This window comes from Stenella coeruleoalba (assembly GCF_951394435.1).
Source record: "Stenella coeruleoalba genome assembly, chromosome: 4".
Taxonomy (NCBI): Eukaryota; Metazoa; Chordata; class Mammalia; order Artiodactyla; family Delphinidae; genus Stenella; species Stenella coeruleoalba.
In genome coordinates, this window is record NC_137149.1 from 143,525,662 (window position 1) to 143,544,411 (window position 18,750).

At 38.9% G+C, this 18,750-nt stretch overlaps 1 protein-coding gene across 1 annotated transcript in view; it reads left to right on the forward strand.

Annotated features, from left to right (window-relative positions):
* Positions 1 to 18,750, forward strand: part of LOC307185554 (uncharacterized protein) — a gene marked incomplete at its 5' end in the record, with an annotated part of 91,635 nt that overhangs the window by 70,011 nt on the left and 2,874 nt on the right. Inside the window, 4 exons of the mRNA XM_079919850.1 lie at positions 7,041 to 7,098; positions 8,260 to 8,306; positions 13,538 to 13,629; positions 14,375 to 14,518. Of these exons, the coding sequence (XP_079775976.1) occupies positions 7,041 to 7,098; positions 8,260 to 8,305 (104 nt within the window). The 3' untranslated portion in view covers position 8,306; positions 13,538 to 13,629; positions 14,375 to 14,518. The remainder of the gene's footprint in view (positions 1 to 7,040; positions 7,099 to 8,259; positions 8,307 to 13,537; positions 13,630 to 14,374; positions 14,519 to 18,750) is intronic.

Here is an 18,750-nt window from a genome sequence, read left to right on the forward strand (position 1 = left end):
GAACTATCAATGGATGAATGGATAAAGAAGATGTGGTGTATATATAAAATGGAATATTAGCCATAAAAAGGAATGAAATCTTGCCATTTGTGACAACATGGGTAGATCTAGAAGGTATTTTGCTAAGTCAAATAAGTCAGACGGCGAAAAGACAAATCCCGTATGATCTCACTTATACAGGGAATCTAAAAATAAAACCCCCCAAAACAAAAAAAATAAACTCATAGGTACAGATTGGTGGTTGCCAGAGGTGAGGGGTGGAGGATGGGTGAGATGAGTGAAGGGGATCCAAAGGTACAAGCAAACTTCCAGTTAAGAGATTAATAAATCTTGGGACTATAAGGCACAGCATGGTCATGACAGCTAATAATACTGTATTGCATATTTGAAAGTTGCCAAGAGAGTAGATCTGAAAAGTTCCCGTCAGAAAAAAAAAATTATGTAACTAACTATGGTGACAGATGTTAAGTAGTCGTATTGTGATGATCATTTTGCAATATATACAAGTATTAAGTCATTATGTCGTACATCTGAAACTAATATAATACGTCAATTATACCTCAATAATAAAAATCATTGCTTTTTATTTTATATGAAGGTGTTACTTATATATGTTCTATTCAAATAAACTTTACTATATTTAATAATATTCATTATTACAACATTTGTAATAATGAATTGAAAGTTTAATTCAAAAACTACAAGGAGAGGGCTTCCCTGGTGGCACAGTGGTTGAGAGTCCGCCTGCCGATGCAGGGGACACGGGTTCGTGCCCCGGTCCGGGAGGATCCCACATGCCGCGGAGCGGCTGGGCCCGTGAGCCATGGCCGCTGAGCCTGTGCGTCCGGAGCCTGTGCTCCGCAACAGGAGAGGCCACGACAGTGAGAGGCCCGCGTACCACACACACACACAAAAAAAACTACAAGGGGAAATCTTTCCTTTCTGAGGTCCTCCGCCCACAGAATATTGGCACTGAAAGCACCCATATTTTGCTTCTTCCCATTTACATTTCATATTAACTTTAACTCATCTCTCCACTGTCCCCCTTTGCCTAATAACAGAATGGAAGCTCCACCATGCCTGCCATGTCTGATGCACAGGAAAGGGTACAAACTTAAGTCAGTGCTTCAGTGAGTGCGTTGATCTGACCAGATGAACCAGAGAGTTTTCCTACTGTTACCCCATCACTAGCTGCTCCAGAAACCAGGTCTCATTATATATACTTAGAGGCAAATATACAGCACTGTCTTTCAGACTGATGGTCAGAAAGATTCTGGGCTTAGCAAAGAAGCAGATAATGAGAGGAAAAATCAAGGAGAGCAGAGTTGGTGTTAATTCATTGTTGTTAAGAATTTTTATGGCAAAAACACTGGCAGAACCAGCCGTGAGATTCTAGTTGAAGGTGAAAGGAAGAAAGTCTTATTTTCATTCTCCTGGGGAATAAGGACTAAACATGGATTGGACTTGGGGAAAAAAATGAGCAGAACATTTTCCTCTGACTGAACAGATTTCTTCATAAAGCTCCATATCTAAGATTTTCAACTTGCTCCTGGAAAGAATTGGAAACATGGAGAGATGCAAATTATAGGTGCAGTAAGAATGAAAGTAAATCCAACAAAAAGCTCTCATTTTCTTTCATTTTAGTGAAATATCTCTGCATTTCTTAGCTGCTACTTTAGTTTTTATTTCTATTATAATTCATGTAATTCGTAGTTGTGAAGATCAAACCATCAAGCCTCCATCCATGCTAATGTGTTAAATGGGGATCTTTTTCTTTTGTATCATCAGGATTTAAATGTTCCCTTGGTTATAAGTTGTCTGAAAGTGGAAATCAACTGGACGTGAGTTGAGAGTACTTTCGCACTGAAACAAAATTTTATTGCATTTGTTAAAATCTCAGAATTTTAATAATGGATTATTTCATGTTTAAAGTGACAGAATATAATTTTGATTTTATTTGGTATATATCTTTTAAAAAATATCAAGTGAGCTTTATAGATCTAAGTGAGTTTTATGTGGGAGGAACTATGATGAATATTGGCTCTTATATTAGGTAATATGGAGTGACTTATTATATTAGAACATATGGAGTGACTTCCTTTTTTATAGGTGCTGGTAGGTGTGGGGTGAAACTTCTCAGGATGACAGTGAGAAGACTCGTATTCTAAACCATCTCCCCTTTGCCTGTCCCAAAATACTAGCTCCAGTTAAAATGCAAATGCTCATGTCATTGTTATCTTTCCCATCTCAATAGCAAAAAATTTAATCTTGCTGCAGATAGAGGTTGGCTATTTAGTGCAACAAACAAATTAAATCACAGAGAATATGGAAACTGCCCAGAATTCTCCAGACATTTCTAGTCATTCTTAGTTTGACCAAATGCTAAAAGTAATTCATCCTGTAGAGGTAATAACAAATTCAAATATTTAAGGCCAGATATATAGCTAGGTTGGAACTAGATTATATTTCATTAAAAAACCTTATATTTATCGAGTAAGATTTTGTTCTCCGTCCAATCAGAAAGATACAAGACCAGAAATCTAACTGAAATTTGCCTGTTTATGACTTTCTATTTTCCTTTAGCTCCAAAAAATAAATGTATTCTTTACCTTAGAGTCATCTATGAGTAAGTAACACCTAAAAGCTAATGTTTATTGAAAACCCACTTTAGATAGAGTTTTACAAGCACTGTCTTACGTAAACTCGTGAAAGCTTAGGAGGTAGGTTCTATTTTTGTCACATTTATTTCACATATGAGAAAACTGAGGCTTAGCAGTGGCAGAGCTAAGGTTAGAAACCAGACTTTTCAAAATCCAGAAGAGATCAGGATTGACGCATATGAGGCAATCCAAGCAGCTAGTCAGTGAATAATTAACCTAGCTGTCTCTATCAATATCTATCTATCATCTATCTTCTATCTATTACCTATCTCTCTATCATCTATCTGTCACTGATTTTCACAGAAATATGTACAAAATTATGTGTATATTTACTGTAAATAGATGGTATGTGTGTGTGTTTTTACAGCAGAGGAACATGTTATTGAATTTGCTTAACTCTCTAAAATTAACTCATGTCTCTCTTAAGATTAAATTACACGGTATCGGTTAGGGTTCTTTTTAGTTACAGGAGATGAAAGCCCTTAAACTGGCTTAAGCAGAAAGAACAGTAGTAAAATACTGGCTTATGTGACTAAAAGGTCCAGGGGTGGCATGATTAGCGACACCATCAGGACCATATTTCTTTTTATGTGGTGGTAACCCGGCTGCCATCAGTATCAGGTTTCTGTGCTCTGAGGACAAACATAAAAGAAAACTTGCTTATTTTTCTTCAGCAGATCCCCCCACATCCCAGAACAAATTCTGTTGACTCTTTGTCATGTGGCCATTCTTAAGCTATCATTGTCTGAGGAAAATGTTATGTTTTCCTTGTCCAAGTCTGGGTCATATATTTACTCCTGTAACTGGGGTTGAGGGCATGGGCAGCCCTGTGCAATCCATGTGGACTAACGATGGACATTAGTAGGTTTTCAAATGAAATTCAGCAAATTATTATCATATAAAGAGGAATGGATATTATTTGGCAAAAAAAAAAAACCCAAGTTATACTACAGTGTTCCCAATAGTTCAAATATTTTACAAGGGATATTGAACCCCTTTGCAAGAATGCATATCAAATACTGAATTTTGTAATAAAGCATTTGAAAATGCTGAGTTTTTACCAAATACTAGGGTATGATTTTTGTGAGTTAGTTATATAATTGATGGATAATGAAAATAAGATCATCCATTATAATTGCTGACTAAAAATAAATCCTTGATGTTACTATATAGGAGGGTAAGACATTCTACATTGAACTAGTAATCTGGTCTATCCTCCAGTCCAGAATTTTCTGCCGAGGGTCTTATTTTGTGGAGAAAACAAATGGTAGATGCCCACAGTATCACTTTTTCTAAATGATCTGATAACAATGTAACTGTCACGTCAATGCACTTCACAAGTTCCCTGAGTCATTAGTTCCAGGATTGTCGACTCTGCCGGTCTGTATCTCTTCTCTTGGCACTTTGGGTAATGTCTGAAATATGGAGCTGGTGTGATCTATTGATCTTCTTGCTAGCACTCTTAACAAGATTATTGGAAAAGGAGTTCAGTTAGTAGGAAAATAAACACAAATTCCAACAGCAGAAAAACATTTGCAAGCTGAAATCCTTCATGTCAACTCACGTCAGCGCTTTAGATGCATCCCACCTTATCCTCAGTGTCTGAAACCATGGAGAGACTTTTTTTGATCACTGACCTTAGAAAAGTGTACATGATTTAACCCTGGCTAGAGTCACCAACATTTCCAAGTGTTAGATTGATTCTATCCCTTTCAGGTGATTAACATTTTTTTGGGTCATCTTATGGCTGTCATGAATGGAAGAGATTTTTTCAATTTTATTTTCTTTCAGCTTTATTGAGATATAATTGACATATAACACCGTGTAAATTTAAAGTGTACAGTGTGATGATTTGACACACGTACTTATTGCAAAAGGACTATGGCGATAAGTGAGTTAAGGCATCCATCACCTCACATAATTACCGTGTGTGTGTGGTGAACATTTAAGATCTACTCTCATAGCAGCTTTCAAGTATGTACAGGCATAGCTCAGAGATACTGCAAGTCTGGTAACAGATCCATGCAATAAAGTAAATATGTCAGTAAAGTGAGTCTCATGAATTTTTTGGTTTCCCAGTGCACATAAAAGTTATGTTTGTACTACGCTGTAGTCTAGTAAATGTGCAATAGCATTATGCCTAAAAAAACAAAATGCTGACCAGTATCTAAAAATGCAGGATTGCCACAAACCATCAATTTGTAAAAAAAATGTAATATCTGTGAAGTTCAGTAAAGTGAAGCACAATATGAAGTTTCCTTATCATAGAGTATTGTTAACTAAAGTCACCATTGCTGTACATTAGATCCCCAGAATATATTCATCTTATAACTGAAAATTTTTACTTTGGGGCCAACATCTCCCTATTTCCCTACCCTTGCCCCCAGCCCTTGGAAACCACCATTCTACTCTCTGTTTCTATGAGTTCAATGTTCTTAGATTCCACATATGAGATCATACAGTATTGTCTTTCTCTGTCTAACTTATTTCACTAAGAATAATATCTGCTAGGTCCATCCATGTTGTCGCAAATTGCAGTATTTAATTTAATGGAGTAATATCCCATTGTGTATATATATATTATATAATATCACATTTCCAATATTATTATTATTAATATTATATATATATATCACATTTTCTTTATCCATTAATCCATCAGTGGGCATTTAGTTTGCTTCCATGTCTTGGCTATTTCGTGAATAATGCTGCAATTAACATGAGAGTGCAGATATCTTTTCAAGATACTGATTTCATTTCTTTCAAAAATACATCCAGAAGGATTGCTAGATCCCATGGCAGTTCTTTTTTCAATTTTTTGAGGAACCTCCATAATGTTTTCCATAATGGCTGTACCAGTTTACAGTCCCACCAACAGTGCACATCCTTGCCAACACCTGCGTCAAGTAAGGCTATCAGGACCATTTTTCCAAGAGCATTATTTTTAAATTAATGTTTTTTTCTTCCAGGTTTCTTGACACAGTAACTGACATACAGCACTGCATAAGTTTAAGATACACAGCATAATGATTTGATTAACATACGTCATGAAGTGATTATCACAAGTTAAGCGAACATACCTCATCTCATATAGGTACAAAATTAAAGAAATAGAAAAAATTTTTATTTTCATATACAACATACAGCAGCATTAATTATATTTATCATGTTGTACATTATATTCCTAGTGATTATTTAGCTTATAACTGGAAGCTTGTACCTTTTGACCCCCCTTCACCTAATTACTGCCCTTGCCCTACACCTCTGGTACCACAAATCTGATCTCATTTTCTATGATTTTGTTTGTTTTGGAAATATAATTGACCTACAACACTATGTTAGTTCCTGTTACACAACATAGTTATTCAATATTTCTATACATTTCAAACTGATCTTCATGATGTCTAGTTACAATATGTCACCATACAACAGATATTATGTAGTTAATGACTATATTCCTCACACTGTACATTTCATATCCATGCTGTTTTTAATGTTTCATTGTTTTTTTAAACGTAATGCCCTTGCACACTTAATAGAGTACATTATAGCATAAACATACCATTTATATGCATTGAGAACCCCCCAAAATTGTGTTACTTGTTTCATTGGATATTCACTTTATTGTAGTTGTCTGGAACTGAACACACAATATCTCCCAAGTATGCCAGTATTAGCTCCAACAGTTGTTTGGTGGAATCTTTAGAGTTTTCTACATATAAATGATGTCATCTGCAAACAGAGACAATTTTACTTCTTCCATTCTGATTTGGATGTCTTTTTTTTTTTTTTTTTTTTTGACTAATTGCTCTGCCCAGAGCTTCCAGTACTATGTTAAATAAGAGTGTGAGAGTGGGCTTCCTTGTCTTGTTCCTGATCTTAGAGGAAAAGATTTCAACTTTTAACCACTGAGTATGTTGTTAGCTGTGAGATTTTCATACATGGCCTTTATGATGTTAAGGTATATTCCTTCAACCCAATTTGTTGAGAGTATTTATCATGAAAGGATGTTGAATTTTATAAATTATTTTTCTGCCTATAAGGAGGTGATCATATCATTTGTATCTTTCACTTATTAATGTGGTATATTACATCGATTAATCTGTAGATGTTGAACTATCCTTGTATCTCAGGGATAAATCCCACTTGATCATGGCATATGATCCTTTTAATGTGCTGTTGAGTTCTGTTTGCTAGAATTTTGTTGAAAATTTTTAATCTATATCTATTAGGAATAATTGTCTCCAGTTTCCTTCTTTTTGGTAGTGTCCTTATCCGGCTTTGGTGTCAGGATAATGCTGCCTTGAGGGAGTGTAAAGTGAAACTGGTCCTCTTACCCCACTCCAGGCATCTAATTTTGGATTTATTTTTCTCTAACAGTGTGCTGGAATTTCTGTGTTGGACTCCTGGACTTCCACAAAGGCTCTCTTGTCTTAAGGTGAGTGCCGAAATCAGTGTTCTTCGAGGGGAAGATGGCGGGAAACTCTTGCTCTGCCATGTTGATGACATCACTCTCCATTACTGAAAGAGGTTTAAGCTAAAGCCTGGAAAACTCTGAAAAACAATTCATTAATTACAGGGGAGAAATGTATGTTATCAGAGGTTAAGCAATTAATGGAAAGCTTGACTAGGCTGCTCCCTCACGAGGCATGAGTATAGGATTTTTCTTTATTACAAAATTGGATTATGTTTATATTTTCATTGGGTGTAAATTTACCACCATTTCAGAATGAATAAAGTGACTTTTTAATGTCTGATTGGCTTTAGTTCTCTTAGAGTCCTTTCTGTGTTGGGTAATGGTTACATTTCTAAGCACTGATACGATATTACTCATAATACTATTACTAACAAATATAGCTGACTCTTATTGCATGTTTACTATGTGCTATGTATTTTGTTAAGCACTTTTTAAGACTTTTTCTCAGCCCAGACTCCTGAACAGAAATCCAAACCCGTATACCTGCCTACCAGACATCTTCCTTTGGGTATTTTTAAGGTCTATTATAATCTTCAACCCCAATCTTTCTATTCTTCTGTGTTGTCTGGGTTAGTAAATTGCATTCCTATTACTCAGCTCCTCAGTCTTGGATCTGGACATCATATTTGGCTGTTGTTCTCTCTCCATCTTAATGGATGAAATATCAAGCCCTTGTTTATAAAGTTGTTAATTCTAGCCTTGCAAAGCAGCCTATCTTTCTTCATCGCCATGCCTGTCACCTGGCTTATACCCTACCTGTCCCATTGCAAGGGGCTCCTAATGGATCTTCATACATCCATCCTTACTGCCCTCTGACCTATGCTCCATTCTGTAGCTAGAAACATGGTTTAAAAAGCCAACATATTCATGTCACTTCCTTATGAAACACGCTTCTATAGAAGAAACATTTACTTCCCCATTCTGTCGCATCTACCGCCCCCTCCCCTAGCCCACACTTTAGCATTTCTGAACATTCAGGTCTTAGTTTAGAAGGTACTTCTTCAAAACATGTCCTTGATTTCTTACAATAGTTTTGGTTTATCTGTCATGAGTCCACAGTACATCTTATTTTTCTTTTTTAACTCTTCATAATTTTGTTTATACTGCCTATCTTCTCCACAGGACAACACAGTCATGCTCACCACAATATTTATATTGTTTGGCATAAGGTAAGACTTCATAAATGTTTTCTGAATGAACGAATAAATCCTACATGGGTCCTCCACTTCTAAGCCTGACCCCTTTACGCTATGCCATTCTGCTTTTAGACACATTTTGATTTAATATGCATGTTATAAAAAGTTAATATTTGCCTCAGGGCTCCAAGAGGATCACCCAATATATTCAATATAGACATTTACATTTTGTTTTCTACTTAGCCAATATCTCAGTTTTTCTTATTAATAAAGATCTCAAGGCTCTTTTTGAAATCATTAGCATAAAGATCAGAGAAGAATGGACATTTCTGAGTTAACGTGATTAAAGTATATTTTAAATAGTGCTGGATTATCCTAAGGCAAATTAAAAATGTGTTTCAGGCAAAAGATTTTGAATATTGACATTTCTTGAAAAGAAAAAAGGTAATCCTAATGGAAAAACCAGAAATTTATTAAATTTCCTAAAACTCATATTGATGCTAATTATTGTCGTTACTTTTAATTAGACAAGAGGGCACAATAATATTAGAATCATTAAAGGTCTTAACAGGACTCAATTTTGAATATTAGTGTTAAAGAAAAATACTTGATTTTCTACATTTTCTAAACCAAGTTTCTTTCAGTTTTTGTGTTTTTTTTTGCGGTACGCGGGCCTCTCACTGTTGTGGCCTCTCCCGTGGCGGAGCACAGGCTCCGGACGCGCAGGCTCAGCGGCCATGGCTCACAGGCCCAGCCGCTCCGTGGCATGTGGGATCTTCCCGGACCGGGGCACGAACCCGTGTCCCCTGCATCGGCAGGCGGACTCCCAACCACTGTGCCACCAGGGCAGCCCTCTTTCAGTTTTTATGATAATAAAAACTGAGAGGTATTGCATCTCAGATAGTATGGTAGGTATTTCACATGTATTATCTCTAATTCATGTCACCGTGAAAGTTAGGTGTTATCCCCCAATTCTATAGATGAGAAAAGTCAGAGTTAGAATGGGAAGGTAACGTAGTAACCTCCCTGGCCTGCATGCTCTCTGCCAGGTCAAACTGTTCACTGTGTGACAGAGGGTGTGCCTCCTTCCTCTTCGTATTCATTCTGATAAGACAGCTCCAGTGCTGACTGTGCAGCAGGACTGCATATATTGCTCCAATCTGCTTAAATTGGCTCCTCTGCAAACCTGAAGTGAAGCCCTAGCAGCTCGATAGGAAATCTATATATTCCAACAGGATGCCCACAGGGAAGCTGCAGAGCTCTAATTTGTAACGATCAGCGTAGCAGGGAGTGTGGCAGGGCTGCTTTGGATAAATGTACAAGACTTTCAGTCATTGTAGTTGGCAGAAGAACTGAGATTTAGTGTAGGAACTAAGCGTTTCCTTTAGAATCAGTCATTGCATGTATCAGGAGTCAGCAGGTAAATTTCCTTTATTCAGGGGTGCAGCTATGTTGCTAACTGGCCAAGTGATGTTATTTAGACAGAGATCAGTATTCAGTGTTCATAATGCTATGGATAAAGTTTGAGTAAATTAGTTCCCATGGTAAACCTATTTTGATCCAATAAAGTGTATTGAATAAATCAAATTTACCTAAGAAATTCTAGAAATAGCTAAGATGAATTGGGAAAGGGCTACAGCTATAATTTGTGGCTGATACTCCTTGAAGAGATGGTCTGTCTTAACCCTCAGAATCTTCGGCTTTCCTCCCTGAGGTAGGCCCTTGAGTGGCCTGGGTCAGTGCCAGCCACTCTCCTTTGGTGGCATGGGTATATCCTGGATGCCTAGAAAGAATGCTGCCGCTGAGCTAGACCTGGATTAGTGTCAAGGGGAGCCCAACGTGTACAAGTTAGTACGAGTTTCCGAAGAGATACATAGGAAAAGTAGTGAGAAAAGTTAATAAATCATGCAGTAATTTAGTCAATGGAAAATGAATATCGAAAAACCAATGAACCGCCTTTACCTCAAAGGTAGAGTAATAACATCTTCCCTTAGTTTTAATTTACTAGAAAATTTCCTCTTTCTTTTTTTAAAAAATATCTCCTTCATAATACACAAATTTAAGGCAGCCCTTTGCTTTACAAGCCAACTTCCCCTGCTGATTACTCACCCTCCCCCATTTTCTTAATGCATTCTCATCCCCTGAGTTACTGTTTGACAGACTGACTTTCCACCTGACACCTTGCCTCTTCATGTGAATTTCAATGAGTCACAGTGACTGCCTATTTTAACAGTTCAGCTAGTTCTGTAGTTACAAATGCATCAACTTAAAAAAAAAAAGTGCATCAACTTTCTCCAAATCACGGAAGGTGATGGTTAGAATATGGTGTTAAGGATAAGTGTGCTTATCCTCTTATAGGTAAATTAGCACTACTCAGAGAAATCGTCTAAGTGTACCATTAAGGATTATATCTCTGACCCCAGGGATGGAGCATGCCTTGCATATAAGGTGAAGCCAAGACTGCCTTTGACTCCTGCTATCCATTCTGCTTTGACTTTAGTCAGAGTGAATAGACACAAAGGAAAAAAGCCTAGGACAGCACTTCCCAGCTTCCCTTGGAGCAAAGTGTGGTCATGTGTCCAAAGATATACTGTAGGGATGGGAGTGATAGGCTGGAAAGAGCCTGAGTACCTGAAGCTTCAGAGCAGGAAAGCTCACCCCTGCACCGCCTAAATCCAGGTTTCTCTGTGAGAAAGGGATTAACCCCTGTCTTGTTGAAGCCACTGTTATTTCTGGTCTTTGTTACTCAAAAGTGAACCAATCCTAACTGGTTTATAAGGCAAAACCGTGAATGTTCCAAAGACTGTTAATAAAACCGTTCGTTTTATGTAGAAATTATGTCTTCAGAATATTAGTCAAAATGAAGAAATAGTTAAGCACAATATTTAATAAGTGAGCATTCAAGATCATACTTTGCATTAACTCTATTTAATAAAAAATTAGTGTCTCGTCAGATTAAATTAAATGAGAACACATATAGGCCACCTGATAGAGTACCAAGTACCTAGTGAGTGCTCAGTGATAATTATACTCTCCTCCTTCTAAACAAAAGGACTCTGTTTCCTTTGTAAAGCTCTTGCTACTTATTTTTATTATAAATATCGTTATAAAGTAGTAAAATAGGGTTTTTTCCCGACCTGAATGACATCTACCCCACTATAAAAGCATTCAGATAATTTGGTTATACTCTCTAGAATAATTTTGTCTAAACACACAAGTTGTTTATATCAAAGTAGTAATTTTGGGGCTTCCCTGGTGGCACAGTGGTTGAGAGTCTGCCTGCTGATACAGGGGACACGGGTTCGTGCCCCGGTCCGGGAAGATCCCACATGCCGCGGAGCGGCTAGGCCCGTGAGCCATGGACGCTGAGCCTGCGCGTCCGGAGCCTGTGCTCCGCAATGGGAGAGGCCACAGCAGTGAGAGGCCCGCGGACCGCCAAAGAACAAAACAAAACAAACAAACAAACAAACAAAAACAAAGTAGTAACTTTTTTCCCACTGTAGTACGTGGTCACCCGAGTGGCCCTCAATGAACAATGCCTCCTGGTAGCTATACTGTCATGTGTTGATTGTCCCCTCACATTTTGACACTGGGCTTGGCCAGGTGATTTTGCTTTGGCCAATGGGACATCAGCAAACACATGGCAAGCAGAAGATTGATGTAAATGTACACATTGGAGCTTGTTCTTTTGGACTATTGCTGCTACCACTTGAAGAGGCTTGGACTAGCTTCCTGAAGCATAAGAAATCACATGGAGTGAAGGGCCAGCTGTACCAGATATCCCAGCTGAGTCCAGCCCCTAATAACCCTTCAGCTGAAGACAGCTGTTTATGTGAATCTAGGTGGGATCATCAGAAGACCTAGAGTCATGAGAAATAATAAATAATCATAGTTTTACACTAGTAAGTTGATTCGTTACTCATCCATAGATGACAGATATGTTCACACACACAAACTTCTTTGTGTATGATGTATTTTTTTAATAGTAAGAGATAGACTACAAAGGTTACTTAGAATAGAATAGAATAAAATAGGGCTTTACTTTTCTCCTTGTACTTTGATATAAACTTAGGAAAAAACTTACTTTGTGTTTTGTGTGTTTGACAGCTAGAAATCAGAGGAATATGAACTATTAAATTTGTGCATCGTGTAAGATTTGACCAGTGACTGACGTTTTTGTTAGTTGCATTAGGAGGCTATCCGCATGATAACACATTTCAATAAATGTGTTATAATAAATAAATTTATTATAATAAATTTTAAGTATTTTATATTTAAATTTCAGAAACTTTAGTGAAAGCTCAAGATGGGAGGGAGGGAGGGAGAGAGAGGAGACTGAGATTGTCATTTACGCATATTTTTAAGAAGCAAAGAACTGAGGAATCAATCATATAACTCACCAGGCTATTCCCTAAGAGCCCCGTTTGGGTTGAAGGGAAGCAGAACTTGTCACCACAAAATATGCCTCTTTTGCATATTGATTATTTTAACCTGGTTGTTTTTAAGTAAGAGCAAGCAGTTGAAGCTCTGAAAACTGACTAGAAGTTACCCTTTTGTAAGAGACATTTGCATTTTAAGGGAAATCTCCATTTGTAAGGTATTTCCCTCTCTGAACCAGGAAGAAAAGGATGACTCTAGAAACGTTTGCTCAATGGAGCAGGCTATGACTAAAATCTGCATAACAACTTTGCCCTAGTTTACTATGCTTTTCCAGGTAACCTTTCATAACTGGCTTCCTCTCTCCCCCTGTGTCCCCCAACATCTTTTTATTTACTTACTTATTTATTTATTTATTTTTGCTGTGTTGGGTCTTCGTTTCTGTGCAAGGGCTTTCTCCAGTTGCGGCGAGCGGGGGCCACTCTTCATCGCGGTGCGCAGCCCCCCGTTGCGGAGCACAGGCTCCAGACGCGCACGCTCAGTAGCCGTGGCTCACGGGCCTAGTTGCTCCGCGGCATGTGGGATCCTCCCGGACCAGGGCTCGAACCCGTGTCCCCTGCATTGGCAGGCAGATTCTCAACCACTGCACCACCAGGGAAGCCCCCCCCAACATCTTTTGTCTTTAGTTGTAGATGATATTTAAGGTGATGACTTGGGCCATTTCAGGAAGTTCTTTTTCCTGGGTCTCTCCTATGTTTACAGTAGGTATACATGTTATTAAACTTATGTTTGTTTTGTTTTTACTGTTAATCTGTCTTTTTATTATAGGGGCATCTCAGCCAAGAAACTAGAAAAGTAAAGGAAAAATTATTTTTTCTCTCCTACAGTTTGGCAACATATGTAAGGACTTTCTGAGACACCATATTCTCTCTGAAGGCCACAGCCAGGACCCTAGAAAGCGAGCAGAAGCCGACGAAGGGTAAGAATTCTTACCAAAGTCAGATCTCCTCGATCTCACTCTGTAGAGCCCAGTCAAGACAGTGGAGCCGAAATCCGTCCTCTGTACACTGGCACCAAATTGGATCTGAGACAGAGTTTTGGGTGAAGTAGAGAAGAATAACTTTATTGCTTTCCCAAGCAGAGGGGGCCAGAGCAGGCCAATGCCCTCAAAACTGTGTGTTCCAACCTGAGGGGGCTTGTGAGGAGTTTGAGAATCAAGGGGCAGTGCCTGCATTCCTTCAATCCAGAGGTCATCTGGCATCAAGTGGTTTCATGATGGGCTTTTTTTTTTTTTTCTGTACGCGGGCCTCTCACTGTTGCGACCTCTCCCGTTGCGGGGCACAGGCTCCGGACGCGCAGGCTCAGCAGCCATGGCTCACGGGCCCAGCCGCTCCGCGGCATGTGGGATCTTCCTGGACCGCGGCACGAACCCGTGTCCATTGCATCGGTAGGTGGACTCCCAACCACTGCACCACCAGGGAAGCCCCATGATGGGCTTTTGTTGTTCTTGGGTTTATCAAACTATGACCTTCTCTCCGGAAGGAAGAATGCTTCATCAGGCAGTTAACATCTTCCATTTGGTGGGGTTTTCAGTTCTGCAGAAGAGCTCAAAGATATTTTTATGTGTATTCCTAGAGGAGGAACCAGGACCCTACCCAAAGTTTGCATTATTGTTTCTTAACTGCTCCTCCCTTGTCTCTGCATCCCCTCCCTTCCCTAATTAGCAACTGTTTGAACCTGCCCTTTGGAACTCAGGGAAGGTCATGGAGGCTGAAAGAAGCCCATTTCCTACAAATACGAAACGGGGGACACAGAAATACTTTTGTGCCCAGGAGCCCCACAGGGTCCCACTCAGTTTCAAGAGGAAGGTAAAATTTTCTTTTTCCTTTCATCCCAAATTTACACCATCGAGAGACAATATTTGTGTGAATTAGTTCCTTGGGTATAGTAACTTTGGTAAAAATTTGTTTCCAGTGCTCTTGTTTTCTATTGATCCATTTTCTCCCAGAGATGGTCATTGTTTTCTTTTGTCTTTGTCTTTTGTGTCGTTTGTCGTAGGAGGGGAATCATAGGTGTAACGGGTTTTCCTTTCATCTCATTCTATATCTTCAGAGTGTGGCTTTGTGATCAGTGAGAATAGTCCGTCTGGGCTCTGCCACCTGAAGGATGCATGTCTGGGCAAGCATCAGTCAAACAGGCTGAGGACCCAAGGAGTAGCAATCTCTTTGTCCCAACTTGTGTGCTCTCTCAGGAGTTTGTCAGGAGAAGTCCTGGTACATAAGGGATCTCTGTTCTCTCACTGTCTCATTACTGCCGGAAATGTCCCTTTCCAGGAGAATCTGCCCAGTGTCACAGAGTATTGGGCCTGTGACTGAAGGTGTCTCACATATTTGTGGGAAACCAGAGACACTGTTTTCACCACACCATTCTTACCACCTGTGGCAACAAAGATCTTTGCTTTCTTGGGCGAACTTTGGGTGTAAACTTTCTGGATCTTGTGAGGACCGCATCTTTTGCACTCTCTTCTGGGTTGCCTCTTGTGTCCATGTTTAAGTCCTAAAAAGCCTTAGTGGTTTGAGTGACCATTGAGATGAATATAAGATCCTGGTGGTCAATGGCCAGATGATGGATCCTGTGAGTTAGAAAACCTTCTATCTTTGAGAAAACAGAGTGCTTTCATCTAAAACAATTGTTTTATTGGTTCCTATATGGGAAGACAAAGTTGAAAAAAGGCCATGAAAGAGTATTGTGGTTAGTCTTAGGGACTGCCTTAAAAAGGTGAAATTACAAAGCTCTTTTTGCCTCCACTTTTAGAAGTTTCTACAAAATTTAGAGAGGTGCTAAAAGATTCTTGGTAATTCATAACTCCCACTCATAGGGACCTTGATTGGCTGCTAGAGGCTGATCTTTCCTCCCATGATACTATACTTCATCAGATAAGCCAAACAGCCCCCTGGGCCCCCCCCCCCTCACACAGAGAACACAGATGACTGGAATTTTTCCTAGGCCTTCCTAAAAATATCAGCTGAAGGCTGATATTCAGGGGCTGACAAAAACAATAGTAGAGGTTTTTCCCTCTAAAGGGAATTGGTCCCACTTTGATTTGTGCCCTTAGAAAGAAAGCCTTTGTTGAATGCTTCATACAGATTTTTGAAAGGTATACTACATCAGACTCTGAAGTTCCAGAACACAGAAATCTTTTGATTTACATCTTAGTTAGAAATCTCCCTGATTTGATAAAGAATAAACTAAAACTTTAAAGATTAAAGAGAATATAGTTATATGGGCTGATCAGCCTTTTGACATCATGTAGTCTACAGCTCTCCAGCTTTGAGGATTTGGAAACAAATGCTTTTGTCTTGCCAATCTCTACAAAACCAGAATCGCAGCTCTAGGAGCAATTCCACATCCACCTACCCTTACCAATCTCAAAACCTTGCCAATTCATCTCAAAATGCTTACAGGTATTGCCAAAGATCAGGACATTGGAAATAGAACTGTTCTGCACTTAAGAAGAAAACATTTCAATAGTAATCACTCTAGATCTGATAATACGCAAATATACCCCTAAACAGTTGTGTCTTTGTGATGTAGATTTTCTACTCCCATCTTCTCTAGGACCCAAGAGCCATTCTTTGAAATGCAAACTTTAGGGAGATGTTTCTGATTAGAAAGAGAAAAATGAACTATTTGGAAATTGCGCTAATAAAAACATCTTAAATGTCCTCTTCGTAAATATTAGTAAAAAGCTTTAGCCATATAAGTAGGTGAATTTAACTTATTTCAACTGCCAAAACAAAATTTGAATCCAACTATTCTTTTATAAACGTTGTGCTATTGTACTTGACTCATAACTAAAATTTTAGAAACAATAGTTATGTCTCTGTTTGCATCTGTCAGTATGTTTATGTGTGTCTATATATGTATGTTGTATTTGTCTTATTTTTCTACCTCTGGATGGTATTGCCAAAATTAATTTGTAAAAGAGCTCTGTTTAGTTGAGTTGAAGGACAAGCACTTGCAAGGATTGGGTATTCTAAAACTCTCAGAAATATGGAATTAATCCAAATGTTTCTCAAGTTCATGTGATCTGGGACAATCTTTGGTATAAAAGCTAGTTGAAGTTTGTTTATTTAATTGAAATAGGTATGTCTTCAGAGTTATTCAATCTGGGTTTGCTATTAAAATTTGTTACCTCTGTTATAAAATCTGTCAGCAAGAAAAATAGCTTGACGTGATGGCTAACTTCATCTGATGTCTCATGAAGTTTTCAAGTGTAGTCTAAACACAATTGTTAAGAAGTGATTTAGATAGATGCAACTGGGATAAGAATTTTACGGTGAACTTTTCACCTACAATTATATTTTATGGTGTGTCTACTTAAAAAGTTTCCCAAATCTTTTGGTAACTTCCACTGTTAGTTTTGTTAAGTTAAATAATGGAAATTCATTGAATATCTAGATCATTTCTAAATAAGATTATATATTGAACATTAATTACTGAACATAGGTTTACCTACTTTTTTTCTTTTTTTTGCGGTCCGCGGGCCTCTCACTGCTGTGGCCTCTCCCGTTGAGGAGCACAGGTTCCGGATGCACAGGCTCAGTGGCCATGGCTCACGGGCCCAACCGCTCCGCGGAATGTGGGATCCTCCCGGACCAGGGCACGAACCCGTGTCCCCTGCATCGCCAGGCGGACTCTCAACCACTGTGCCACCAGGAAGCCCAGGTTTACCTACTTCTGTCTTCTTATTACAGAGGAACTAAAGATATTTGGGTTTGTTATTAAACATGTCTTGGCCACATTGAAAGACTGTAATATTTAAAAAGGGCACGTGCTTCTATAAATTATTAAATATATTCATAAATTTGCCAGTCTTCAGAATGTTGGTGTAATACACAGTTTGTAACAGGGAGGAGCCAAATCAGACTCCATGTTGGATCTGTTTCTTCTCCTTTAACCTTTGCTTTCCTCTGCTTTTGTTCACTAAAAGGATACTGTCTATGCATAATGGCCTGCCTCGGGGAACCCTGCCCCTCTGCCTGAATGTTAAACCAAAGTGCCTTTGTTCAGGGAAACATCCCGACTCTGTCCATCTGTGGATGGCTGCAAGAAAGAAGAATTTAACACCTCCCCTCCGCGAGGCTGGCCATTCCAGGGGATATTTGCCAAACTTACGGCCTTTTTACTTTACTTCCTCATCTCCTCCGCCTCTCTGTGCTGTAAAAGAAACTGGCATCGAAACCCCGATAAGATGGTTATTTTGAGAGTTTAGTCTGCCCTCTTCTTGGTCTGCCAGCTTTCTGAATAAAGCTGTATTCCTCACGTCAGCACCTCATCTCCCAATTTACCGGCCTGTTGTGCAGCAAGCCGGGCGAGCTTGGACTCGGTAACAAGTTCACATTGTGTATTTCTTAGTTTTCACTAGAAATTAAGGTTTCTAAGGGTTAAGAATTCCAATTAATATATGTAATTAAAATTATTAGAAATAGTGAGAGAAATAACTCTATGCAAAGAAGGTAGGATGTGTTCTGGGGGGGTTGTTTGGCGTTTTTTGTTTTTTCCTTTTTTTGGTTAGAAAAGGCATGAAGTACAAAAGTGCATCTTTGTTGAGGGAAATGAAAGTGATTTTTTTCCTAAAGTAAAGCTGGTTATTTTAGAACAGGAAAGAGGAAAATGAAGGACAAACTAAATATAGACATTTGTAGAGTTACCTTGTGTAATCAAGCTGGCAGAAATTGAATTATTATAAGGGTTTTAAAATTAAGCTTTAATATCAATAGTGTACTTAGGTAAAACTGGAACTTAATTTTCTTACAAGTTCTATAAAGGTAAAGTTATATTGGACTATTGTCTGCTTTAATAAGAGTCTGAAAAGTTTTTCTTTACCCTTTAAGTAATCTGCTTAGAAAGAAAAGATTCTGTGTTTTATCAAAATAATTTCCTGGGCTTCCCTGGTGGTGCAGTGGTTGAGAGTCCGCCTGCCGATGCAGGGGACACGGGTTCGTGCCCCGGTCCAGGAGGATCCCACATGCCACGGAGTGGCTGGGCCCGTGAGCCATGGCCGCTGAGCCTGCGCATCCCGTCCGGAGCCTGTGCT